Raw genomic sequence first — 26,631 nt, 5'->3', positions numbered from 1 at the left:
TCTCAGAGAGCCAAGAACCCAAGTTGCCTCGATGGGTTACACATTGGGCTATTAAACGCAAGGTCAGCAGTTCAAAACCACCAGCCCCTCTGCAGGAAAAAGACGAGGCTTTCTTTTTCCACAGAGTCTTAGCAACCCATAGGGATGGTTGTACTATATCCTATAGTGCTGCTATGAGTCTGAAATGATTCGATGGCAGTGAGTGAGAAGCAGAGAGTGGGATCCAATTGAAACAGTGGCTTCCAAGGTATTAGCTGGACCAGTTCCAGTCAAGATGGAGTGATCATCTCTGAATGTTATGGTGACTGTTTGGGGATATCAAAGGTATAATCTCCATAGATTGTCCGGAAGGACACAGCAGGATCCTAGAGGGGATTTTTTAAAAATTGAAAAAGGCATTGGTGAGAAAAGGACCAGGAAAGTTTTCTCCATCACGACAATTCACCTGCTCATTCTTCGAGATTAGCAAGTGCTATCCAACATATACAGCCTTGACCTGGCTCCTTCAGGAATTATTTGTTGTTGTGTCCCCCAGACTGAAAGAACATATAAAAGAAACAGGATTTGAGTCTCTTACAGATACCCAAACTGTCATTTTGACATGATAGAGATTTCTGTTTCAATGACTACACGGTAAATCAGTTCTTGTAAGTTGAATAATTTTCTCTTTTTGTTTTCCTTATTATTGCCTTTTATTATCACTATTTTATTAAAGTAGGACTAGCAAACTGCGAACACCACATGCAGAAGTGCAGGTATCTAGATGGAGGGCAATAGCTTTGCATTCTGAGATTGTTGTTGAATAAAGAATTTGACGAAGCCCTTGGTCTCCTGTATGTTGCTCATGTTATCAGGAGGGATCAGTTCCTTGAACATGACATCATGCTGAGTATAGGAGAGGGTCAGATAGATTAGCACAGATTGCAGGCGCCGCCAGCAGTGGGCTCAAATGCATCAACTATTGTGAGGACGGGACTGGTTTTGATCTGTGGTACACAGGTTGCTACAAACTGGAGCCAAAATGATGGCACCTAATGACAACATGGTTTTGCAGCAATATTTTGGACTTACCCTGGTATGACTTCGTGTTTACAAGGATGAAAGCTCTCTTGTGTTGTGTTTCAAAAACATAGAACAAGGACAGTGATTCCATTTAGACCTAGACTGGAAGAATTAAAACAAGGCCACAACCGACCATGGGCAACCTCGTGGTGGGTCGCTAACCCTTCTCAGGCAGAGAGTTCCGGCTGATGTGCAAAGATCAACTGGGGGAAGCCTTCAAAGAGAACAATCATGTTTTTTTTATATAACTTCAGATTAAGATTTTTTTAAAAAAGCCCTACTCACTGCCATCAAGTAGATTCTGACACGTTGTGACCCTATAAAGAATTCCTGAGACTATAAAATCCTTTTTTCACATGAAAATCTAGTCTTGCCTTTTTATAATAGTGGTCGTGCAATATTCGTCCTTTTGTGCTGTACTAATTTCCCTCAGCATAAAGTCCTTCATGTTCATTCACGTGAGTGTTTTGAAGACTCATTGTTATCCTTTACTCTAGTGCAGCATTCCATTGTGTGCATGTACCAAAGTTATTTACCACGCTGCCCCTGCTGGGCATTGAGGGAATTCCCATCTTGTTGGTACTGTGACTGGTGCTGTAATGAATATGAGTGTGGGCCTCTACTCATGCTGGGACCTGTCTTCCTTCCTTCCTTCCTTTCTTTCTTTCTTTCTTTCTTTCTTTCTTTCTTTCTTTCTTTCTTTCTTCTTTCTTTCCCTTTCTTTCCTTCCTTCCTTCCTTCCTTCCTTCCTTCCTTCCTTCCTTCCTTCCTTCCTTTCTGTTTTATATTAGCGTGTAATTCATTTTTTAAAAATCATTTTATCAGGGGCTCATACAACTCTTATCACAATCCATCCATACATCAATTGTGTAAAGCACATTTGTACATTCATTGCCCTCTTCATTCTCTAAACATTTACTCTCCACCTAAGCCCCTGGCATCAGCTCCTCATTTTTCCCCTCCCTCCACACTCCCCCTTTCCTCATGAACCCTTGATAATTTAAAAATTATTATTTTGTCATATCTTGCCCTGTCCGACATCTCCCTTCACCCACTTTTCTGTTGTCCATTCCCCAGAGAGGAGGTCACATGTAGATCCTTATAATCAGTTCCCCCTTTCCAATCTACCCTTCCTCTACCCTCCTAGTATCGCCACTCTCACCACTGGTCCTGAAGGGATCATCTGCCCTGGATTCCCTGTGTTTCCAGTTCCTATCTGTACCAGTGCACATCCTCTGGTCTAGCCAGACTTTCAAGGTAGAATTGGGATCATGATAGTTGGCTGCGGGGGGTGGGGAGGTGGAGGAAGCATTTAGGAACTAGAGGAAAGTTGTATTTTTCATCATTGCTACATCGCACCTTGACGAGCTCGGCTGGGACCTTTCTTTACAGGAGCAGACAGTTTCATGGTTCTCCTGTGAAGAGGCTGGTGGGTTTGGACCACCTACCTTGTGGTTAGCAACCCAACACCTCACCCACAGCACCACCAGGGCTGCTATTTGTAAAACTTTTAGGCTTTGAAGGGAGCATGATTGCCAATGCTCAACTCTGATGTCCCTTATAAAATGGGCGTGGCTGTGTTCCAATTAAATGGTATTTATGTATACTGAAATTTGGATTTCTTATCATTTTTACATGTCTCAGAAAAGTATTCCTCTTTTGGTTATTTTTTCAACCATTGAACAATGTGAAACCATTTTTTGCTCAAGGGTTCTTTTAAAAGAGGCACTGGGCAATAGTCAACCACCTCCTGCTCTCAAATGTCAACAACGCGACATTCATTTGTATCAAGCCTAGAAGTGTTTTATACGTGCATTCATGCTACCCAAACACCGGGCTGGACTGACAAATCACATCTGGGACGTTTCCCTCATAGCTCTAGCTTCATTTATAGGCTGACCCCAAACCCAATATTTCAGAGAGGCAGCCACATAGAAGTGTTGAAAAGCACTTCTATTTTGCCTGCTCAAATGTGATTAGTGTAAGGCAAAGGCTCTTCAAGGAGATGTTTGGCTCAGCCAGAGTGCCTGATTATAAAATAATGCTTTTAGAATCATTTTAAGGTATGTTGGTGCTAAATATTCATCAAGAAGATGAAGAGACGTATGAGAGAGAAGTGAAGGAATAATGTAGAACCAGATCTTTTGGAAGTGATCTTACAGCAAATAAATACTGTATGTGAGTCTGTGATTATGGGGGAGGGGAACTTGTATGCTAATATCAAAAGACAGTGGGCATGAGTCTATTCCATTAAACCTATTTTAGGGGGAAAAGACCTCAAATTCAAATATATTTGGTAGAGGTTCCTTTATTAAGCCTTACACAGAACAAAGACAAACCATCCTGATGAGAGAGACCATTGGCATGAGGTCACAATGGGGTCTGAAGGATTCATGGCTACATGACTTAATTATAGATGATAGAAGACAAAGGGGGTGGTCATAACAATAATGATTTGCAGTAGGTTCATACATTATTGTTACAGGCAGGACTATGGAAGCTGGAAAAGGACCATTGGAATCTGTACACAATTTCAGATAAGAAAAACTTACAGAATTGGTTTGGGGAGCCTCCAGCCACCTGGGTACTTGATAGTCTGTTGGAGTATGACATGATCATGTGACCCCAGCATTCCAAAGCATATTACAGCATACCCAGGCAAGTCTCCTGAGGGCAAGACTACTTGGGTTGGTTACATCAAACCCAAACCTACTGCCATCAAGTTGATTCTAACTCATAGGGACCCTATGTACAACAGAATGAAACACATTCTGTCCCGGTGCCAGCCTCACAATTGTTCTTATGTTTGCTGGCTGCTGGTCCAAGGTAAAGGAAGCAGACAGCAGAATCTGCCAACAGGCAAGACAAAGAGGGTCAGCTGCAGGAAGCAGATATCAGGGTGGGGCAGCAACAGTCAGTAGCTTGGGAGCCTAGCGAAACAGGCTCTGATAGAATCTCAAGCCCAACCAAGGAATGCACTAACACCCACATAATCCACCAGCAGCGTGGAGAAGCAGGTCTTGAAGGAGCCTCAAGCTCTAGCAATATACTGCAAGGCGACAGGATTCACCAGTTGGCTTGACCCATAGGTAGTGCAGCACATGGCTCAGGCAGCAGAACACTGGTCCTATCACCAGGGAGAAAGAGGGATGGAGGCTGGCCTCAGAAAGCTTTTATCTTGGTCACCCTCAAGCTGCGACCTGTTTATACTCCACTCACATGTTCCTACAGAGGCCTAGTTGACACAATAAACCTGACTCTCATACACATTCTTGCTTTTCAACATTTTAAAGAGGTCTTGTGTAGCAGATGTAACGCATCATTTGATCTCTTGATTATTGCTTCTTGAACATTGACTGTGGGTCCAACCAAGAGAAAATATTTTTAATTTCTATCTTTCTCCATTTATCATGATATGACCTATTGGTCCATTTGTAAACATTTTTTTTAAACATTGAGTTACAATATACACCGAAGGCTATAATTTTTTTTATCTTATCAGTAAATGCTTCAAGTCCTCATATTCAGCAAGCAAGGCTGTGCCATGTCATCTACATATCACAGGTTGTTAATAAGATTGTCTCTAATCCTGATCCTGCATTCCTTTTCATATAAAGCAGCGTCTCTGATTATTTGATTGCATACAGCTAAAGTGGGGTGAGAGGATACAACTCCGACACCCAGCTTTCTTGATTTTTAAACTAGGCTGTCTTCCCTCGTTCTGTTCACCCAAGGGCCTCTTGACCCATGTGCAGGTTCTGAATGAGCACAATGAAGTATTTTGGAATTCCCATTCTTCTCAAGGCCTTCATTAGTTGGTTATGGTCTACACAACCAAATACCTTTGCATTATCAGCTATAATACTTAAATAATACAAAATAAATAAATGGAAGCAAACCGCCTCATCTTTCCTCTGTGGAATTGCTCACGGGTTTGGACCACTAATCCTGTGGTTAGTCCCAATGCTTAACCCACTATGCCACCAGGACTCCTCCTGGGTTGGCTAAGGGTGTCACAATCTACTTACTCTACAGAAACACATTCTGCCTAAGGGCAAAGCTTCTACCACATTGATGGTTAGTAGAGAAGGTATTACGCCCAGACTCAAAATGGAGGTAGGGCTCTTGTTGTAAACCAAAACAACCAAAAAAAGTGCTGAGAATTTAAGCTTTAATACGTACCTGAACCATGAAAGCTTCAGTGAACATTTGGGGAGCAGAGAACATCTCTGATCATGGGTTTCTAAGCATTTAGCGAAGACACCCTGCCGGAGAAGAGGGTCAACCAGAACCTATTCAAGAAAACAAATCAGCCAGGTTGTGCTATAAAGAAAAATCAGAGAACATGTAGAATGCAGATCTCAAAAAGTAAATGAAATTTTATTGTTGTTACATGCCATTCAGTTGATTCCAACTTACGGGGATCCTGTGGGACAGAGTAGGTTGCCCCGTAGGCTTTCCTAGCGTGTGATCTTTACAGGATCAAACTGCCAGATCCTTTTTCCCTCAGTCATTGGTGGGTTCTAACTCCTGACAGCCAAGACCCTGACCACTGAATTCTCCTAGGAGATTTACGAGGCTGTCACAAAGAGTAGCTGAGAGGAGCATGGACTGTGGTGCTCCGATTCCACCTTCAAAACATACTAGTTTATGAGAGTTTCGAAATGTGAGGCATTTGACTCCTGTCAGAGGATCCGCTCAGGTCAGAACTCACTTCCATCTCGTTGGTTGTCTTGAGTCTGTTGTAATTCACCGGGGCCTGGTCCTGAAACACGTGCATCCTCGCGGCGGCTCCTTGTTGTGACCACTGTGGCCATTTATTTCTTCCTCTTTTTCACTGACCTCCACTTTACCAAGCATGATGTCCTTTCCCAATAACTGGTCTGTCCTGCTAACTTGTCCAAGTGTGAGATGAAGTCTCACCATTCCCATTTCTCCCATCCAACTGCTAACATGTTATTCTTCTGGCAGTTCATGGTACTTATAAAATTGTTGGCCAACATGGCTCAAATGCATGGATTCTTCTTCAGTCTCCCTTATTCATTGTCCAGCTTTCACATATGTGTAGGGTGACTGAAAATACCATCGCATGGATCAGATGTACCTCAGTTCTCAAAATGACATTTTTGTTCTTTAAGATTAAAAATAAAGCATTCTATTGGGGGCTCATACAACTCTCATCACAATCCACACATACATCCATTGTGCCAAGCACTTTTGTACATTTGTTTCCCTCATCATTCTCAAAACATTTGCTTTCTACTTGAGCCCTTGGTATCACCTCCTCATTTTCCCCTCGCTCCCTGCTCCCCCTTCCCCCATGAACCCTTGATAATTTATAAATTATTATTTTGTCATGTCTTACACTGTCCGGCATCTCCCTTCACCCACTTTTTTGCTGTCTGTCCCCCAGGGAGGAGGTTATATGTAGATCCTTGTAATCGGTTCCCCCTTTCAACCCCACCCTGCCTCCACCCTCCCGGTATCACCACTCTAGCCACTGGTTCTGAAGGGATCATCTGTCCTGGATTCCCTGTTTCCAGTTCCTAGCTGTACCAATGTCCATCCTCTGGTCTAGCCAAATTTGCAAGGTAGTATTGGGATCATGATAGTTTGGGGGGCAGGGGGCACGGTGGGGAGGAAGCATTTAGGAACTACAGGAAAGTTGTGTTTCATCATTGTTGCACTGCACCCTGACTGGCTCCTCTCTTTCCCACGACCCTTCCTTAAGGGGATGTCCAGTTGCCTACAGATGGGCTTTATGCCCCCACTTTGCACTCCCCTTCATTCTCAATGATATGATCTTTTCCCCATCTTATTTGATGATTATTTACTTTCTCTGTGTGATAGTTAGGTTTGCTGTTAACTTGGTTGGAACATGATGTGATCTCACATAATGTAATCAACATTGGGACCATCTATAAGCAGCTAAGCAGTTATGTGAAGAACAGGGTGGAGCACTACCTCCTTGATACAACTGAAAGGAAGTTTCACTGTGGTGTGGCCTACTAGTATACGCTGACCCTGGGGAAGCTAACTCTCCCTTTCTTTTTGGCCTGGATCCACATCTGCTTCACTGATCTCTGATTTTGGAGTTAATGGCTCACCATATTGCCTGCTGACGCTAGGAGCAATCAGAGCTTTGCCTACCTTACTGTTGCTTTACTCTGCCAGCCACAGGCCTGATCTGATGACATCCAACAGCCTGTGGTTTTCCGCTTTGTCTTCTCGATTCCTGGTCCATTGATTCCAGGCAATGCGTGGTTCAAGAAGAGTCTGCAGTTTAACATCTGGCTCACAGATTTGAATCAGGCTGAACTTACCCAATCCTACAACTGTGTGAATCATTTCTCCTGATACAAGCTTCTCTCTTTGTATACCTGTGTAAGTGTCACTGGTTTTGTCCCTCTAAAGAATCCAGCCTAGCACACATTGTAATAGTCAAAGACAGTACTTAGTCTTAAGTACATAGCAAAATACTTTCCCTGTCAAATCCTTCAATAGACTGAAGTATATGACAAAGAATATATATATATATATTTTTTTCTCTTTGATTAAACTAAAGATATGAAAAAATGTTCCTAAGAGAGTATCTTGGCACAAAACTCTTATCAGATATGCCATCAGCAGCCCTCAGGAAGATGTGATCATCTGTAAAACCTCTTAGTTGTATATTAAAGCAATCCAAATAACCTGTATTAATGCTTCAACCAATTACTATAAAGCCTTCTTCTCCATTTCAAGATATCCTGTCACCGGCTTCTCTGATCTTTTATCTTCCAATCAGAATGTTTTACCTTTGAGCCTTGATTTTACCGCATAAGTATGCCTCTATTACTCTACATTTGGAAATGCTGATTTCACTGTGTAAGGTCAGTATCGTGCATGATTTGAAATATTTTTGAACTTTCAAGAAATCTCTTTGTTTATTTTAACAGAGTATGTGTTCTTACTCATTGACATACCTGTGTGACCTTGGGAAAGTTACTTAACTCTGCATACATCAGTTTTCTCTGGAGATCATAACGACTGTATAGACTATTAAAGACACTGGGATTATTTTCATAAAGACCATAGGATAGTGCATAGCATAAAATTCTGGCTCAATAAAAGTTGGCTTTCATGTAGTCACAACTATCACCACTCCGACACCTTTTTCATCCCTGGGTGGCAAAAGCAGTTAAGCTCCAAGCTGCTGGCAGGTTGGGGGTTGAAGTTCACCCAGAAGCAGCTCAAAAGAAAGACTTGGGAAATTGACTTCCCTCAAACTCAGCCTTTGAAGACCCTATGGAGCCCAGCCCTCCTCTGACAGACTTGAATTTGCCAGGAGTCGGAATTGACTCAAGGGCAACTCTTTTAAAGGCGCCTACATTGTCTTCTGTATGTTTCAATAAAGTCCGATCTTTTCTACTTGATTTGTGCGCAATGGGCTTCACACCCTGTGCTTTTCTCTTTAAAATTGTGTCTCTGCTTTTCCATGTCTTCAAACAACTTTCAATTGGTGGCCAATGGCTTTATGATTTTCAGATTAGTTAAGCTCTCCCCAATATGTAAGTATTTGGTAAGCAGGATGGCTACCAGGAACAACGGCACAAAGATAGCTTGTCAGCCATAGTTCGCCTGACTCTCCCAGCAGGGAAACCTTGGGGGAGGCAAGGACATGTGTCTGGGTTATTTACTCCGGATCTATCCTCTAGAAGATGGGCACTGACACTTGGGATGAGGGAGAACGCAGACATGGAACCAGCCCTGAGTTTTGATTATTTCAACTTGTTTTCAGAGATACGAAGTGGGAATTCATCGTTTCCTTGCTTTTCTTCCCTTTAATGAACAGTGAGTGAGATGGATTATCTTCCTCATTAGCTTTGTTATTGGCATTCATTATTTGTTTACCTTCTCCAGCCACAGGTGTTATAGACAGATGATTCCATCCCTAGTGGATGTGTGGGAGTTCTTTTACTTTTAATTCAGACTTTTCTCCATTGCACGTAGTTTACCACATTTCCCATTTATCTCCTTTACATTTTAGATTTGTTGATATGCGTGGAGCTTTCATCTCTTTTGTTGTTGGTTCATGAAAATTTAAATTTGGGTGCTCCTTATAACTAAAACTTTGTGATTTAAGCAGGGGGAAATTTGCCCCCTTCCACAGTTGGGTCGGATAGGAATCTATTTTCCTATTGACATTGTGGTGTCTAATGTACCTGGGCACCCGGCGCTCTGCACTGTAAGTTTTTGTTTTTTCACATGGCTTCCAGTGATGCCGACAAAGCATACAATTATCTGCTTCCCCGTGGTTCCTTTTAAACTTGGCCTGTCACATTAAAAAAAAATCTTTCTTTAGGTCTATTTCTGGAATCTCTACCATCTCCCAACACCTATACTCTATTTTTCAGCCAGTACTATAACATCTTAATAATTGTCATATGAAACAACCAAAGAATGCCTGCTAGAGCCTTTTCTAGAAAACTAGTCCCAGGCTTGGCATACAGTAGAGGATTATTTTTTTTACAGTATATATTTACAGAAGGGGATGGACATTAGTGTTTTAAAAAATATTTGATTCTTACATGTTATAATTTTCAATAACTTGTATCAAATCTTATGGAGTGTTTTCATTATTAATTCAAAGGGACCAAATTCATATGACCTCTTGGCTAACACTATCTTCTGTGGCACTTCGCCTTCTCACCCAGGAATACTGCTGGCCGTTGAGGTGAATCCGACTCCTGTCAAGTCCATGTATGCCCTGTAAGGTTTCCAGTGACTGGTCTTTCTGCATTTAGATCTCCAGGCCTTTCTTCCTAGGTGGTTCTGGATGGACTCACACTTCCAGCTGTTCTTTTAGCAGCTGAGAGCATTAACCATTCTCACCCACAGGAACCCACAGCCAGTAACAGCATTTCTGTTTTTCTTTTGAGAATATTGGAGTTTAGAGGTGGGACAGACTTTCAGACTCTTGGAAGCTTTCCCCTTCATCTCCCTTGCTTTCTGCTGTTTAGGCTGTAATATCATTTAGCTCAGAGGTTCTCAACCTTCCTAATGCCATGACCCTTTAGTACCGTTCCTCATGTTGTGACAACCCCCCAAACATAAAATTATTTTCGTTGCTACTTCATAGCTGTAATTTTGCTACTGTGATGAATCGGGTGACCCCTGTGAAAGGGTCATTTGACCCCCAAAGAGGTTGCCACCCACAGGCTGAGAACTGCTGATTTAGCTACTTTAATTTTTATTCACTTGGAGTGTAATTTTTTTGTCATGCAAAGTTTACAATGGTGTTTTTTTTTAAAAAAAAAATCATTATTCTCTGGCAATTAACCTGGAAAGAGACCCTCTACAGATTCAATTCTTTACTAAAAAGTTCTAGAAAACCTTCTTCTATTATGTCTTTATTTCCTGCTTTCTTATTTGTTAAACTCTATTTTCCATAAAAATATTCCTTTCGCAGTTGCCTTCCAGTCTCCGGAGATCTCGTCTGCCAACACCGGGCGAATGGCCTCCCAAAACCGCGACCCAGCCGCAGCCAGTGTCGTAGCCGCCCGGAAAGGAGCCGAGCCCAGCGGGGGCGAAGCCCCGGGTTCCGTGGGCAAGAGGCTACAAGAGGAGCTGATGACCCTCATGATGTCTGGCAACAAAGGAATTTCTGCCTTCCCAGAATCAGACAACCTTTTCAAGTGGATAGGGACCATCCACGGAGCAGCTGGTACAGTCTATGAAGACCTGAGGGATAAGCTCTCCCTGGAGCTCCCCAGTTGCTACCCTGACAATGCACCCACAGTGAAGTTCCTCACCCCCTGCTACCACCCCAATGTGGACACTCAGGGTAACATCTGCCTAGACATCCTGAAGGACAAGTGGTCTGCCCTGTATGACGTCAGGACGACTCTCCTCTCCATCCAGAGCCTGCTGGGAGAGCCCAACATCGACAGCCCTTTGAACACACATGCTGCGGAACTCCGGAAAAACCCCACAGCCTTTAAGAAATACCTGCAGGAAACCTACTCAAAGCAAGTCTCCAGCCAAGAGCCCTAACCTTCCCTGTCCTTGCGTTCTCTTCTCTTCTGTAGCTGTCTGTCCTCCCTTCCCCCCGCCCCTTGATGTCTGTGTAGAACTCTTATCTCAAGCTGTGGTGTCATTTCTGTTGTGTTTGTTTTTTAAATTAAGTCTCCATTTGCACCCTGTGATGACTGTATTAAATAAATAACATTTGGGGTTGGTTCAGGTTTGAAAAAAAATATTCCTTTCAATGTTGCTAGTCTGTTGATTTTTAAGTCATTGCCATCGTCTATTTAATCCTTACTCGTCTGTGCTTCATTTTCCAGCTCGTCTTAAGATTCACTCACTACTAGTTGCAACAAGTTGATTTACTCTGGTATTCTTCCATTTCTAATAACACTCAAATAAAAAATATATCTACAAGGCAACTATACTCTCAACCTATTTGTTTCTTATATTTATCCTTAAATATTTCATTTTTTTCTTGGCATATTTTCTATGTTTCTTGGAACCTGACTTGTGTGTTTGCCTGTGTTTCATTTTTGTCACTTTTTCTGATTTCCCCAGACTTGTATAACTTTGCGGAGGTTCTGTTGGCTTGTTCCTTTTGCTGCAGACTTATAAAGCGGGGACAACATTAGCGGGAAGGGGAAGCCTCAGAACCTTCCCATGACATTCTCACTGAGATGTCCAAATGGCGATAAAGGGCATTTACGGAGGTCTAAATACAGGCATGCGCATATGTAAATGTGTTTATATATGACGATGGGGAAATAGATCCATATGCATATACTTATATGTTAAGTATTAAGGTAGCAGGATAAAATTGGGCCTCCATTCAAGTACTCCTTCAATGAAAGAACACTTTGTACTAATAACCTGGCATTCCATGATGCTCACCTTCTCGACATGATCGCTGAGGGAAAAATGGGTGCATAAGAAAATGTGGTGAAGAAAGCTGATGGTGCCTGGCTATCAAAATATATAGCCTCTGGGGTCTTAAAAGCTTGAAGATAAACAAGCGGTCATTTAGCTGAAAAGCAACAAAGCCCACATGGAAGAAGCACACCAGCTTGTGTGATCACGAGGTGTCGATGGGATCAGGTATCAGGCATCAACGAACAATCATGTCATTGTGACTGAGGGGGAGTGTGGAGTAGAGAGGAGACCCAACATCCATCTGTAGACAATTGGACATCCCCTTACAGAAAAGTCATGAGGAGGAGATGAGCCAGTCAGGGTGCAGTGTAGCACCAATGGAACATACAACTTTCCTCTAGTTCTTTAATGCTTTCTCTCCAATTCTATCATGATCCCAATTCTACCTTACAAATCCTGCCGTACCAGAGCATGTACACAGGTACAGATAAGAGCTGGAAACACAGGGAATCCAGGACAGATGTACCTCTCAGGAACAATAATGAGAGTAGCAATACCAGGAGGGTAACGGGAAGGTTGGGGAAGGAAAGGGGAACCAATTACAATGAACTATATATAACCCCCTCCAAGGGGGATGGACAACAGAAAAGTGGGTGAAGTGAGACAGTGTAAGACATGAAATAATAATAATTAATTATAAATTATCAAGGGTTCTCATGAAGGAGGGGAGTTTGGGGGAGGGAGTAAAAAATGAGGAGCTGATACCAAGGACTTAAGTAGAAAGAATATGTTTTGAAAATGATGATGGCAACATATGTACAAATGTGCTTGACACAATGGATCTATGTATGGATTGTGCTAAGAGCTGTACAGACCCCAATAAAATTATTAAACAACAACAAAGGACATGCAGGACTCAAGGAAGAGAAGGTGCTGAGCGATGCAAGGAAAAGAAGGAAAGTAAGACTCACGCACCACTACGCCACCAGGGCTCAGTGGTTATGAATGGGGCTGCTAACCACAAGGCCGACAGTTTGAACCCATCAGCTGCTCCAAGGAAGCAAGAGGAGGCTTTTTATCCCATAAAGAGTTACATTCTCAGAAACTCACAGGAGCAGGTCTCTACTGCCCTATCGGTCCCTGAGTTAGAAACAATACGATGGTAGTGAGTTTGTGTTTGAAAGGCTCATTCTGACACAAAATTCACGTGATGTGGATTGGCTCCAGGTGGGGCAGTGGAGAAGGGGAAGAGCAGGCTCGCTCACTCTGTAGCTAAGGGAACTCTCAGCATGCAGAAAGATCATTGGCTTTGCAGGGAGGGCGAGGGATTGATGAAGTTTCAGGAGGATGGATGAGCCGAATTTATGGTGCTATGTAAACATGAAAGCTTAATGGGAGGCTTTTAGTAAGAGGTCATGCCCACACACTACTTTACAACCAATTAAAAGTTAGCAATGAAGCCTTGCTGTGGTTTGTGTCTGAGTCCACACATCAAATAATTGGGATGATTACATCGCTTTAGAGAAGAGGGCTCTGTGGCAGAGCTCAGGTGGGTCACTTCTCATTTGCAGGTGGGAGAAAACAGCTAGGAGTTACGGGAATGAACAAGGACCTGGTGGAGCGCTGTGTGACATCGCAGGGAGCAGAAGGGAGTCGGGCAGAGAGGAATCCAGAAACCCTGCGTTTTGGGGGTGAGTGATTTCCATTGTGTTTCCTGCACTGCCCAGGTGAACAGTCCCCTCGACCTTCATCACCAGAGAGCTTGTGCTTGAGGGAATTGAGCTAATGTTCACGATGGTGGAGCAATTTTGAAAAGGATAGAAGGTAGGATTGTACAACATGGAGAATGTCATCATTGTCACTGAATTATACATGTAGAAATTGCCATGTGACAAGGGCGACTCATCACCTTCTCCAGCCCCACTTGGGCATGTTATGTCACAGACATGGGCTCAAATATCCTTCTTATCCCAAGTCAAGTTGCTTTGGGGATGAGAATGCACTTGCCCAGGAGGGGCTACCCATGCGGCTGTGTTTTTAAGTCTCTGGTTTACTTTTGGGGCAGAATCTAGTGAAGGCAGACTTGGGCTTTGTTAAGAGAGGTAGCTCTCCCTGGGGAGGGTGCGTGGTCTCAGGAGGCAGCCAGAGGCTGGGCTCTTCTTTGGTGAGCAGACTGCAGGGGCCACTGGGTAAACTGTTGGAAGAAGCCACATTACAGACCCATTCCAAGGCAGAGGCTCTGTGATTCTCAGAACCAAGGGGTCCAATTCCTATGCGGTTAGGGAGTGAGGTGAAGCACAATTCCTTCATAGAGAGCCTCCACCCAAGTGCCTCTAACCACCAAGAGAGGGGACTGTTACCACCCTTCCGACGACAAGGATGAGCCACACTTGGAACTGCAAGAGCTGTCTCAAGGAGTGGAGGCCACTGAGATCATATGCACCTGGGGTATGGAGGCCCAGGAGCAGCATTGGCAATGTAGGGCACCTTCTTACCATCTGGCCAGAGACTAGGGCACTGTGATACAGAGTGACAGATGGGTTGGTTTCTGGCCCATGGAGGTAAAGGTCAAGGGACCACATGGCTGAGAGACTGAGACCTGAGAGAGACTTGGCTGCCAGCTGAGGAGAGGCGCTGTGGATCAATAACGATATCATTACTGTTTACTAATCATGACTTGTGGTAACCTGTTAACTTCCCTAATTAACCCTGTTAACTGTGAGTATTGTTTGTGAGTTCTTCAATGAATTATCGAACCCAGCACATAAATAGAGTGCCATGGTTTCAAACTGCCCAACTTGTTGCTAACCACAAGGTCAGCACTTTGAAACCACTAGCAGCTCTGTGGGAGAAAGATGGGTCTTTCTACTCCTGCAAAGACTTACAGTCTCAGAAATCCACAGGGCAGTTCTACCCTGTTCTATAGGGTCCCTATGAGTTAGCCTTGACTCTACAGCAGTGAGTCTGGTTTTCTGATTTTGTGGGAGGAATGGTTGGTGTGGAATAGGCCAAGGAAGGCTTGCGGAGGCATGTCTGACTCCTGCCTCATGGCAATAGGGGAGTCAGAGGAGGTCAGTCTACTTGCACTGCCGTTTACCATGATAACATGGTCACATGGTAACAGGCTACTCCAGGTCTTCAAATGGAAGGAGAGATGGCTGCTGCTAAGAGGTGAACAGATCCTTTCTCTAGGGAACTGAAGTCAACTCTTGTTCTGCCAAGACTTATAGTCTGCAATAACCTGAACTAGATCCCTGAACTCCCTCTGTGCTGTAAAATGAGGGATTTGAACTCATCAGAACCCCAGCCTTACAAGTCCTAATCATAGTACCTCCAAAATGTCTTTGCCCCTATATATCTACTGTTGCCACCTCTAGAGATCAGGCAGGTGACTACCAGGCCTTCCCAATGAGGGCTCCGGAGAGTTCTTCATGCCCCATTCTGCCCCTAATCTACTGTCCTCAGGCCTCCAGAGCGAACCTTTAAAAATGCAAATCACATCACATCACTCTCCTGCTTAAAATTTCTCAAAGGTTCCCCAGCACCTTTATAATAAAGGTCAGGCTCCTTAGTATGGCCTGCCAAATCCCAGCCTGCCAGCCAGCCAGCCAGCCAGCTGTGAACTCCTTGAGAACTGAGCCCAGGCATAACTCATCCCAGAATTCCTCAGGGTCCAGCATGATGCCCAGGAAATAGAAGTGCTTCATGAACATTGGTAGAGTGTATGAATAAATAATTGCCAACCTTGATACTATTCCATAGTTCAGCCCAAATGGACAGTTGCTCTGTACCCCATTTGTGTATTATACAAGACAAACAATTGCTGTTGGCTTGACTTCAACCCACAGCGACCTTTGAGGTGGTCACAGGGTGTTCATGGCTGTGACCATTTGGAAGAAGACTGCCAGGCCTTTCTTCCCAGGAACATCTTGGGAGACTCACTCCTCCAGCCTTGCAGTTAGCAACCAACCAATCCAAACTCACTGTCACAGAGTGCGTTCTGACGCATGCCCCGGATGACTTATAGGCATAGGGTTTCCTTGGCTTTATTCTTAATGGAAGCAGACACCTCTGGGTGGACTCAAACTTCTAGCCCTTTGAATAGTAACAAACTGTCGTAGTTAGATGATTTTATGTCAACTTGAAGATGTGTAAAAGTATAGGGGTGGAATCTAACCTGTCAATCGGGTTGGATTGACAATTGTCAATCAGGTTAACCTGATGATACATCCTTGGGGGCGTGGCCTTCTTATAACTGGGGGAACTGGGCACCTTCCCCGTTCTCTCTCTCCCTGAGCCTTCCTGCTTGCTGGGACTTTTGCCACTGACTGGCTGTGTTTCCACCGAACCTGGATCCACACAGCTCTGCTGCACTCCCCGTTTTGTGATCTCCCTGCACTCTGCATCATTGCGTGTGGCTGTGTGAGTCTAAAGAGGGGCTATGGGCTTGAGTTGGACTGGGCTGGGAGATATGGTTGATATGTGGCTCTTTCTTCTACATATGAGCGTCACTGGATTTGTTTTTCTAGTCAACCTGGCCCAACATACAAACCAAATCAAACGTGTTGCCATCGCGCTGAGTCTGACGTGGCGACGCCCTGTGTTACGCATGAGAACTAAGCTCCTTCGGGTTTCTTTCCTTGGCTTTTGTCTGAATGTCAACAGACTGCCCAGCTTCTTCTGCAGCAGAGCCGGGTGGACCCTGTGGTAAGCCAGTGAGTCCACCACTTGCACTGGCACCCGGGGTACAGCTAGTTGTCCAGGCCTTATCTGGGTCACTCCTCTGAATTCCTTTGTAAGCAATTAACTGGGATTAATACATATAGCAAATCATCCCATAGTTCAATCATGTCCAGCACAATTGTACATTTACTACCACAATCAGTCGCCCAGATTCTTTTTCCATAAGGACCCCATGATATCATCACCCCTGCACCGTGCCACCACCTCTGTGCACCCCTCCCCCCAAACACTTATTCCACATGCACGCTGGCCCTAGAGGCTCAGCAGTCCTGGTCTTCATAGACCAAAACCTGAAAAAAAAAAACCAAAAACAATGACTGCATCTTCAAGAGGGGGACCCTCCCCCCAATGACATACCACTCCGGAGATGAGTGCAACTCTTTCTACTACATGAAATGTTCTGCTTCACCTCCCGAGGCCTGCCGCGCAGCCTTTCCTCTGTAAAGAGCTCCCTGATGACCTGCAGTGCCCTGCTCAGCCTCTTCCCGGGGCTTCAGCGCACACACACACACACACACACACACACACACACACACGCCCAGAGACGTGCTTCACAATGGAGAGTGTGGCTCCCAAGGGAATGCCTCCAGTGTCCACGGAGACAAAGTCCACTGCCTTGCTAAGAGGCGATGGATGGCCTACCTCTGCCTGAGGCTCCCAGGGCTTCCCGATTTTGGGGAGAAAGAGCCAGAGCTAGAACTTTCCTTCCAAGGAAGTGAACCAGGGCACACTCTCTTTCTACCATGTCTGTCAAAAGAAAAACCTCAAAGGCAGAAAGGGGGACAGCGAGAGCCTGAAGTCAGGTGGAGACGTTTACTTTGGGCTTAATGAGCGAGGAAAGCCCCGCCAGGAAGGCGGGCAGGAAGGGGAGTGAGAGGCGGGTGATTTATTGGGAGGCAGGAAAACTGCTGAACTTGACACTAGTAAACGGAAGATGTCAGTTCAACATCTGCTCCTGACACCTCAGCAACTAATTATTTCTCTGCGCACTGCAGTCGTCTGGATGGAGGAGCCCAAGCAGGCTCAGTCTTGTCAATAAGCTGGGTTTGACTGGCAAAAATAAATAAGCAAATGAAAAAAAAGAAAACAACCCACAGCCACCCAGAACAATACATAAAACCCAAGCAGCCTGTTTTGCTCACCTATAGGATCAATTGAACTTTGTGCTGCGAGGAGAAGGGGGCGAGGCAGCTCTAGGGAGCGGCCTTTCCGATGCCCCAGACTTCCTGCTCTTGAGGGTCTCTGCTCAGTGCCTCTTCGAGCCGCTGCCCCCATTTCTGAGCCCCTTATTCCACAGCTGCTGAACAGTTCATCCTCGTCAGCTCACGTTGCCCTGGCCAATACCATCTGTGAGGAAGAAATGGACCAAGAGCATTGTGTAATCAGACGCCCTTTCTTCTCTGCTTCTCCAATTGGATTGGATTGTGGCCGAGTCGTGGGTTTGTGTGTTGCTCTTTCTGCATCGGTTCCCCTCCCTCCACCTCCCTTGCCTTCTCAGGATCTCCAGCCAGGGTGACACACCGGAGAGAATTCTGCACACACCCTTCTCCTGGGAACTGGAGTCACCAGTTTTGACTTTTTCTCTAAAGAGTGCAAATTGAAGCAACAATGAAACATTGCCTCACCACATCAATAAAAACGTTGAAAACAATAAAGCAGATAACACCAGATGCTGGTGAGAATGGAGAAATTGGAAGCCTGGTCCATTGCTGATGGGCCAGGGAAAGGGGGCAACCCCAATGGAAAGCAGTACGGCTCTTCCTCAAAAGGTTGTGTATAGACATAGCCTGTGACCCAGCAATTCCCCTACTCGCTACAGATCCTGGAGAAACAAGAGCCCAGAGACGCCTAGACGTAGGCACATGCGCGCTCATTACAGCACTATTCCCACGAGCAAAAGGGTAGAGACAACCGGAATGGCTGTCAGCGCAAGAATGGATAAACAGACTTTGGTTCATACACACGATGGACTTCTCAAACCAAACCCCCTGCCATCCCGCTGATGCCGATGTACAGTGACTCTGCAGGGCATGGTAGAACTGCCCCCGTGGACTTCCAAGATGGCCCCGCCTGAGGGGAGTCGGCAAGCCCACGTTTCTCCCACTCGACATTAAAGAACCCTGACGAACTAGTGCAAGACCTGAACACAGATGACCTGGAGGGCACCATGCTGAGCGAAATTAGTTGATCACAAAAGACAAACAAATATTGCATGAGACCACTAATTAAAAAGCCAGGGAAAGGTTTTCACCCTCAAAGCAATATTCTTTGATGGTTTACTAGGGGTGAGAAGGGAAAGGAAGGTGGGGAAGCCACAGGTTCAAGGGTAGACGAGTGTTAACTGGGTGAGGAAAGGTCAGTCTCACAGGAGGGAGGTGATGAAAAACTGATGGAGGTAGGGGAAGGCACTGGGAGGTTTGCAAGAAGTAAAGGCAACGGAGGAAATGACTGTTATAGATGGCAGGCAGCAGTGGTGATCTGTGAACATCTGCAGACTGCATAGACATGCAGACTGAACAGGTGTGGCAGGGCGAGTGGGAGTATGCACACAAGTAGACACAGATGTGGTAGAGGATATTTGTATGTGTGTGTTTAGCTTTGTTGCAACTGTATCCATGAATGTAGTGGAGCATGCAGGGGGCAAAGTTAGGAAAGCTTTTTAGACATAACCACACATCTGAAGGAAGTGAGTTTCAGGATCTGGGGGCTCATGACCATAGTCTTGGGGGACACCACGGCCCATTGGTATAACATAGTTCACAAAGACAATGTTTTATTTCCTACTTTGTTAAGTAGTTACTGGGGTCTTAAAGCTCATAAACAGTCATTTAAGCTGCAGCTACTGACCTCTCCCTATCCAAAGTTAAGATGAAAATCAAAAGACACATGGAAACAGTTACTCCAATGGACTAATGGACCCCACAGAAATCAATCTCCACAACCCTGAGACCAGCATAACTAGATGGTGCCCTTCTCCCATGACAAACTGTTCTGAAAGAGACCACATTAGGAGGTCATATAGAGGAAAATATAGAAGGAGCTCAAAATCCTCAAAGGGATGAGACTAATTGTTTGGACAGACATCTTTGGGACTCCCCAGGAGTTTAGCCCTTCAAGTCTGAAACTGAATTCACCCTCATGTTAGAATGATCAACCATTGAAGAATGTAAGGCCAGCATTTACCCAAAGACAGAAGGGTAGAAAAGAAGAGGGAGTGGAACGAGGAAACATGGAGAAGAAGTGGGATAAGTGATGGTGAATTGAGGGGATTAAAATGTGTACAAATTGAGGTCTGAGGGGCTGGCCCCAATCCCAACTATGTGGACAGCCCCCATTCCCTGCCGAAGAACTCACTTCAGAGGACAGCACTGAAGCTGCAGCTCAGGGAGAGGGACATGTCTGATAAGAGCACACAGGAGCAAATGAAGGGGGTGGGGAGAGGGAGTGGAACACATCCTGGCCCAAGTCCTGAGGATGATATTCCTGCTCAGAGCAGCCAATGCACAGAGAGGACCATACAGCTGGCCCCACTATGAGCCATGACATTCCTCACTGACCCATAGCACTACAGGGGACAACACTGGAGACACAGTGTGGGAACTGTGCCTGATCTGACCCCACCACACCGGGGTGAAACACTAAGGGCATTCAACAGAATAGCAAAGGGAGCAGAGCAGCCAGGGAATACCAAAAATAGACTTTGGGGCTAGTGCATGGCACCCCATCAGACTCAACCAGAAAACACTCCTAAAGGTCAACAAACAGACCTTAAACTATTTATAGGCTTTTCTTTTGGTCATTGGTTTTGTTTTGTATTCTTTTGTTGCTTTGTTTTGCTCTGTCTTGGTTTTTGTGCATATTATTATCTCTGCAGGTCTATCTAGATAAGATACGCGGGATAAACAATCTGGAGGAGAAAACAACAGGACTGACAGTTCTGGGGGGACATGAGAGAGGGGAAGGCGGGAGAAAGGCCGTGGGTGTTAACAAACCCAGGGACAAGGGAACTGCAAGTGACCTAAAATTGATGGTGAGGAGAGTGTAGGAGGCCTGGTAGGGCTTGATCAAGGACAATGTAACCGAGAGGAATGACTAAAACCCAAATGAAGGCTGAGCATGATAGTGGAACAAGAGGAAAGTAAAAGGAAATAGAGGAAAGAACTATGAGGCAAAGGGCATTTATAGAGGTCTAAATACAGGCATGTATATATGTAAATATATTTCTATATGATGATGGGGAAATAGATCTATGTGCATACATGCATAGATTTAGTATTAAGGTAGCAGATGGACATTGGGCCTCCACTCAAGTACTCCCTCAATGAAAGAACACTTTGTTCTATTAAACTGGCATTCCATGATGCTCACCTTCCCAACACAACCGCTGAAGACAAAATGGGTGCATAAACAAATGTGGTGAAGAAAGCTGATGGTGCCTGCTATAAAAATATATAGCATCTGGGTCTTAAAGGCTTGAAGATAAATGAGTATTCATCTAGCAGGGAAGCAACAATGCCCACATGAAAGAAGCACACCAGCCTGTGTGATCACAAGGTGTCAATGGGATCAGGCATCAAAGAACAAAAAATCATATCATTGTGTATGAGGGAGTGCAGAGTGGGGACCCAAATCCCATCTGTAGGCAACTGGATATCCCCTTACAGAAGGGTTGTGGGAAGTAGACAAATCAGTCAGGGTGCAGCATAGCAACGATGAAACATACAACTTTCCTCTAGTTCTGTAATACTTCCAATCCCCACCCCACCCCCACTATCATGATCCCAATTCTACCTTACAAATCCGGCTAGGCCATAGGATATACATGGTACAGATTAGAACTGGAAACAGGACAGATAACCCCTCAATAATGAAAGTAGCGATACCAGGAGGGTAAGGGAAAGGTGGGGGGGAAAAGAGGGAAGAGATCACAGGGATCTACATGTAACCTCCTCCCGGGGGACGGACAACAGAAAAGTGGGTGAGGAGAGACATTGGTCAGTGTAAGACATGAAAAAATAATAATAATTTAGAAATTATCAAGGGTTCGTGAAGGAGGGAAGGAGGGTTCATAGGAGAGGGAGGGGAGAAAACACAAGGAGCTGATACCAAGGGCTCAAGTAGAAAGAAAATGTTTTGAGGATGATGAGGGCAACAAATGTACAAATGTGCTTGACATAATGGATGGATTGTGATAAGAGTTGTACAAGCCCCCAATAAAATGATTTTTTTACAAAGAAGGTAAAAATAAAAGATGTATAAATTGTTGAATGTAAAACTGATGATATGTTCTGTAAACATTCTCCTAAATCCCCACAAAATGCCTCTTCCCCTCCAAATAAAGAAAGACAAATCTCAGGGGGCAAAACCAAGGAGACTGGCCAGGCTGTGTTTTTTGTAGGCTCTGGTACTTGGTCCAAACTTTATGGTTTGGAGAAAGAGCGAGTGGAGATAGAGGGGTGAGAGATGGAGGTAGAAGGGAAGGGAGAGGAAAGAGAGAGATGGAGATTAGAGGAATGAATGGTAATAATCAAGTAACAACATTCTATCCTTGTACTCTTATGTATATAGAATGATTCATATCAAGAAACAGCTCACACAATTCTATAAGTGGGCAAGTCCAGTCCAGTTCAAGTCCATGGGTCAGATATAAGCTGGAGGCGTCTCCTGACTCCTGTAGCTGCCAGGGCTGATGGGCGGGAAGCAGGAGAACCGCAGGCTGGTAGATGCCATGCTGAATGAATCCGAGGGGCAGTCTGCCGTTCGCTGTGGGGATCAGCAGACAATGTAACAGGAGGTCCATGAGCAGATGCAGGATCCGTATTCAGAAGCAGAAGTGAGCTTCCAGTCCTTATAAAGAGGTCAAATCCTGAATGAAACCTCCCTCAGTTTTATCAAGACTGTGACCAGATTAACTGCTTGGCGGTCCTTTCCCATCATGAAATTGGCCATACTAAGATCATATCATGGCAGAATCCTGGCCCACGCAGGTTGCCATAATACCCAACTATCACAATACTTAAAAAGTGCAAATTAAGGTAGGGACTTGAAGACCAAGCCTATGTCCTTTGAGATTTCGCACCCAGAGAAAGAAGTCTGAAGCCCTTGCAGGAGGAAAGTGGGCAACAGTAACCCTTACTGGAAAGAGAGCAGTTCCAAGCAGATGCCGTTGTATTGGTCAGCACTGAGTCACAGGGATTTGGGAAGAAGTTAGAAAAGAGGGGCACACCCAGCAGGCAGTGAAGATGAACGCAGGGTTCTAGATTTAAATTGCAGATTCAGCCACTGCTGGGTGCCCTGCACCAGAGCCACCCGTTCTTGGAGAGTCCGTTTCCTCGTCTGTAGAATGGGCATAGGAGAATTTCTTTCAGAGGGCGAAGCCCAGTGCTGTTGAGTCAAGTCCAACTCATAATGACCCTCTAAGACACAGCAGAACTGCTTCACAGGGTTTCCGAGGCTGCCAGTCTTTACGGGAACACACTGCCGCCTCTTTCTCCCTCAAAGTGGCTTGTGGGTTTGAACTACTGACTTTGAAGTTAGCACTCCCGTGCTTAAACCGTGCCCCGCCAGGGTTCCAGGAAGGGTATTGGTCAGATAGAAAAATGGAGCTGTCTCCAGTCTGAGCCGAAGGTCTATCCAGCTACACACTGTGACTCTGTTGTGTCTCCTGAGAATCCTCCTGTGGCTTCCAAGTTCCTCAGCTTATGAAGCCCATGCGCTTGTTTTTCCATCTTTACCACACTGCCCTGCCCCGCACTAGGCTCTCAGATCTTCTCCCAGTGCTCCCGCTGGCTCCTCATTTGTGGGCCGTGAACTGAACTATCCTTCGCCCCATCTTCACCTACTGACTCCCACTCAAAGGTTACTTCCTCAGAAAAGTCTTCTTTGACCTCAGGTCATGCCTTCTTATTGTAAAAGAAACTACAAAGCCCACCCGATAGCTCACCTCTACCATTTACAGCCTAGGACAGTCCTCTATCGAGTCTTCTCTGGGCTCCCCGGAGTCTCCCACTGAGGTCATGACCTCTACTCTTGCTCACCCACAGCTGTGCCAGCTGCTAAGGTCATTTCAGCCTCAGACCCTTTACTTTCATGCTCTGCTTGAAATGATCTCTCCTCAGGAGCCTCTCTCAGTTTTTCAAGAATCATCTCTATATAGTCTGCCCACACCCCAGTCCCCCTGTGCTCTCCTACCTAAAGCTGTCAATCACACTTCCCCTTCCCACCACTAATCCTGTGTTCTGTTATATCTCTCACGGGAGAGATATACCTCGGTCCTTGGCTCCATGTGAGAAAGAATTCATGCTGAAACCTGGTGTGTGATCCCTGTGGGTTTACAGAGAATAGTAGTAGTTTCAGGTTCTACAGTAAATGGAACACAAGCCAGAATGAGTCCACGGCACATTTGCGAGATTGGGGCCTGGCTGCTTCGGACCGCAGCCCGGCTGTGCTACAGTGTGTAGCAGATGCTGGGAAAGAGAGCATCACAGCAAAACCTCTGGCCTTTTCAGGGCCCCTGTTGTTGGCTGAATCAAATTCACCTGGATTAGATGGACCAATCCAGGTGTAAGGCCCACCTAGTAGTATCACTTCTTCAAGGTCAGAAGCTTGAACCTCTGAGCATGCGTAATGGACACCCAGTCCCTATTCTAGCTACCTAACATTTCCCCGCAAAGAGGTATGGACCCAACTCTTTAGGGTATTGGGCGACAACATTTCTAGTTACTTCCTGCTGACAAAAGGGGCGAAGTGGGGCTTTGGGTCCATACCCATCCTACTCTGTGGCAAGGGGTTGTCCATTCAGGGCCCAGGATGGATGAGGTTGAGGTAGTCCACGAGATGGCACATTGGTCCAGGGGCCTTGGTAACCTGAGAACTTCTGGAAAAACAAACAAACAAATAGGTAAAAGTCAGGCAAGGGTAAAATTATGAAGTGACAGTGCCCTTGGAATTAGGTTAGTGTCACAGGAAACAAATAAAAATCTTAAGATTAAGAGGCATGAGTGTTGGTTCACTGTAAACACAGGAACAGGGGTAAAAGCATTCACAATTTTCCCTAGGAGGGTACAGGGGTTTGGCACTACTGGGTGCAGTGGGATCACTGCTTCATTTACTATCCCGAGGTCTTGGACCAGCCAATAAGACCCATCTTTCTTTTTACCTGGTAATATTGGTGTGTTACAGGGGGAGTTAACAGGGACCAAAAGTACATGTTAGAGGAACTTACTAATAAGGGGTTGTAATCCTTTGATGACTTCAGGTTTCAAAGGATATTGTGACTGATGGGGAAACTGGGTAGGATCTTTGAGGAAAACCTTTACAGGGGTAGCATACTTAGCTTTGCAGGGGACTCTTGTGTCCCAAGCTTCAGGGGTTATGGCTCATTCCCATGGTTCCTGTGGGGGAATCTGTGGCTCCTCCACTGTGAGGAACAATTGGGAAGTTGTAGAGGGACGAGGATGAGGCCCGATGGCTATGCAGGTGTTTAGCTTGGACAGTCTATCTTGTCCTAGGAGAGGCGTTCGACATTCAGGGATCACTAGGAAGCTATGAGAAAAATAGAAGTTATCCCATAGGTACCTGAGAGGTTCAGTAAAATGTTTAACTGCAGGTTTTCCTGACACTCCCAGGATGGAGCAGGTGCGGGGTATCAGGGGTCCAGGGAAGGAAATAAGGACAGAATAGGTGGCCCCAGTATCGAAAAGGAAATTCACTGACCTTTCTGCCACGTTGATGCTCACCCTAGGCTGCAGCCCAGTAGCAGCTATCTCCTGCTGCTGGCGTCCGGACCGGGTGCCTTCAATCCTCTTCCTCTGTTATCAGCTGCACGTTGGCCTGTGGGCGCCTCTCCTCTAGGTTTTTGGCCTTAGGACAGAGGCCAGCTCAGTGGCCGGTCTGCTTGCAATGGAAACATGGTGTCCGAGGAGGCTTGTTCCTCAGGGCAGTTCGTAGTCCAATGACCCAGTCGCCAGCAAATGTATCACTTGGTACCTGGTTCAAAGGTGTGAGAAACCTGGGAGGCATTTGACGGGCATCGGTTATTAAGTGCAGCCAATAACCGGGCATGCAGGATGTCCTTCCTTCTTTCCTTCTGCCGGGCCCGAACCTCCCCTTCCTGCTCCCTATTGTAGAAGGCCGTATTAGCACAAGCAAATATCTCTTCTAGGGTAGCTCCTTCAGGTTTCTGCACTAGTTTTTGGAGCTTCTTGCGAATGTCCAGTGCAGCCTGTGTGAGAAACTTGTCCTTGATTAAGACTTGCCCCTCACAGGAGGAAAGTCAAGGGAAATAGAGGAAAGAGCTAGGAGGCAAAGGCCATTTATAGAGATTTAGACAAAGACATGTATATATACAAATATATATATGAGGACGGGGAAGTAGATCTATGTGCCTATATTTATAGGTTTAATATTAAGGTGGCGGAAGGACCTTGGGCCTCTACTCAAGCACTCCCTCAATGCATAAATACTTTCTTCTATTAAATTGCCATTCAATGATGCTCACCCTCCTGACACAACTGCTGAAGTCAAAGCAGGTGAACAAGCAAATGTGGTGAAGAAAGCTGATGGTACCCAACTATCAAAAGAGATAAAGTCTGGGGTCTTAAAGGCTTGAAGATAAACAAACGGCCATCTAGCTCAGAAGCAACAAAGTCCACATGGAAGAACACACCAGCTTGTGTGATCACGTGGTTCCAAAGGGATCAGTTATCAGGCATCAAAGAACAAAAAATCATATTATTGACTGCACACCTTCATGATACGATCCCCGAGGACAAACGCGTGCATAAGCAAATGTGGCGAAGAAAGCCGATGGTGCCCGGCAATCAAAAGAAATAGTGTCTGGGGTCTTAAAGGCTTGAAGGTGAACAAGCGGCCATCTAGCTCAGAAGCAACAAAGCCCACATGGAAGAAGCACACCAGCCTGTGCAATCACGAGGTGTCAAAGGGATC

The 26,631-nt window shown here is 45.3% G+C and overlaps 1 protein-coding gene across 4 annotated transcripts; it reads left to right on the top strand.

Moving 5' to 3' along the window:
- The first annotated feature begins 10,543 nt into the window (after positions 1 to 10,543).
- On the top strand, positions 10,544 to 11,270 carry LOC142437229 (ubiquitin-conjugating enzyme E2 C-like). Of its 4 annotated transcripts, none has more exons than XM_075540485.1 (2): positions 10,544 to 10,693; positions 10,775 to 11,270. In XM_075540485.1, the coding sequence occupies exons 1-2, from the start codon at positions 10,558 to 10,560 to the stop codon at positions 11,095 to 11,097; spliced, it is 459 nt and encodes a 152-aa protein (XP_075396600.1). In that variant the 5' UTR covers positions 10,544 to 10,557; the 3' UTR covers positions 11,098 to 11,270. The 4 variants fall into 4 exon arrangements, with proteins under 4 accessions (XP_075396600.1, XP_075396601.1, XP_075396599.1 ...); XM_075540486.1 differs by having other exon boundaries at positions 10,544 to 10,710; positions 10,888 to 11,270; XM_075540484.1 differs by having other exon boundaries at positions 10,544 to 10,842; positions 10,915 to 11,270.
- Positions 11,271 to 26,631: the final 15,361 nt, after the last annotated feature.

Source organism: Tenrec ecaudatus, chromosome 1, assembly GCF_050624435.1.
Source record: "Tenrec ecaudatus isolate mTenEca1 chromosome 1, mTenEca1.hap1, whole genome shotgun sequence".
NCBI lineage: Eukaryota > Metazoa > Chordata > Mammalia > Afrosoricida > Tenrecidae > Tenrec > Tenrec ecaudatus.
The sequence above is the reverse complement of the archived record's forward strand: the minus strand, read 5'-3'. Positions and strand labels throughout refer to the sequence as shown.

Bases quoted from the DNA above. Each gene is read 5' to 3' on its own strand.
- LOC142437229 (XM_075540483.1), top strand. From the start codon at position 10,558: ATGGCCTCCCAAAACCGCGACCCAGCCGCAGCCAGTGTCGTAGCCGCC.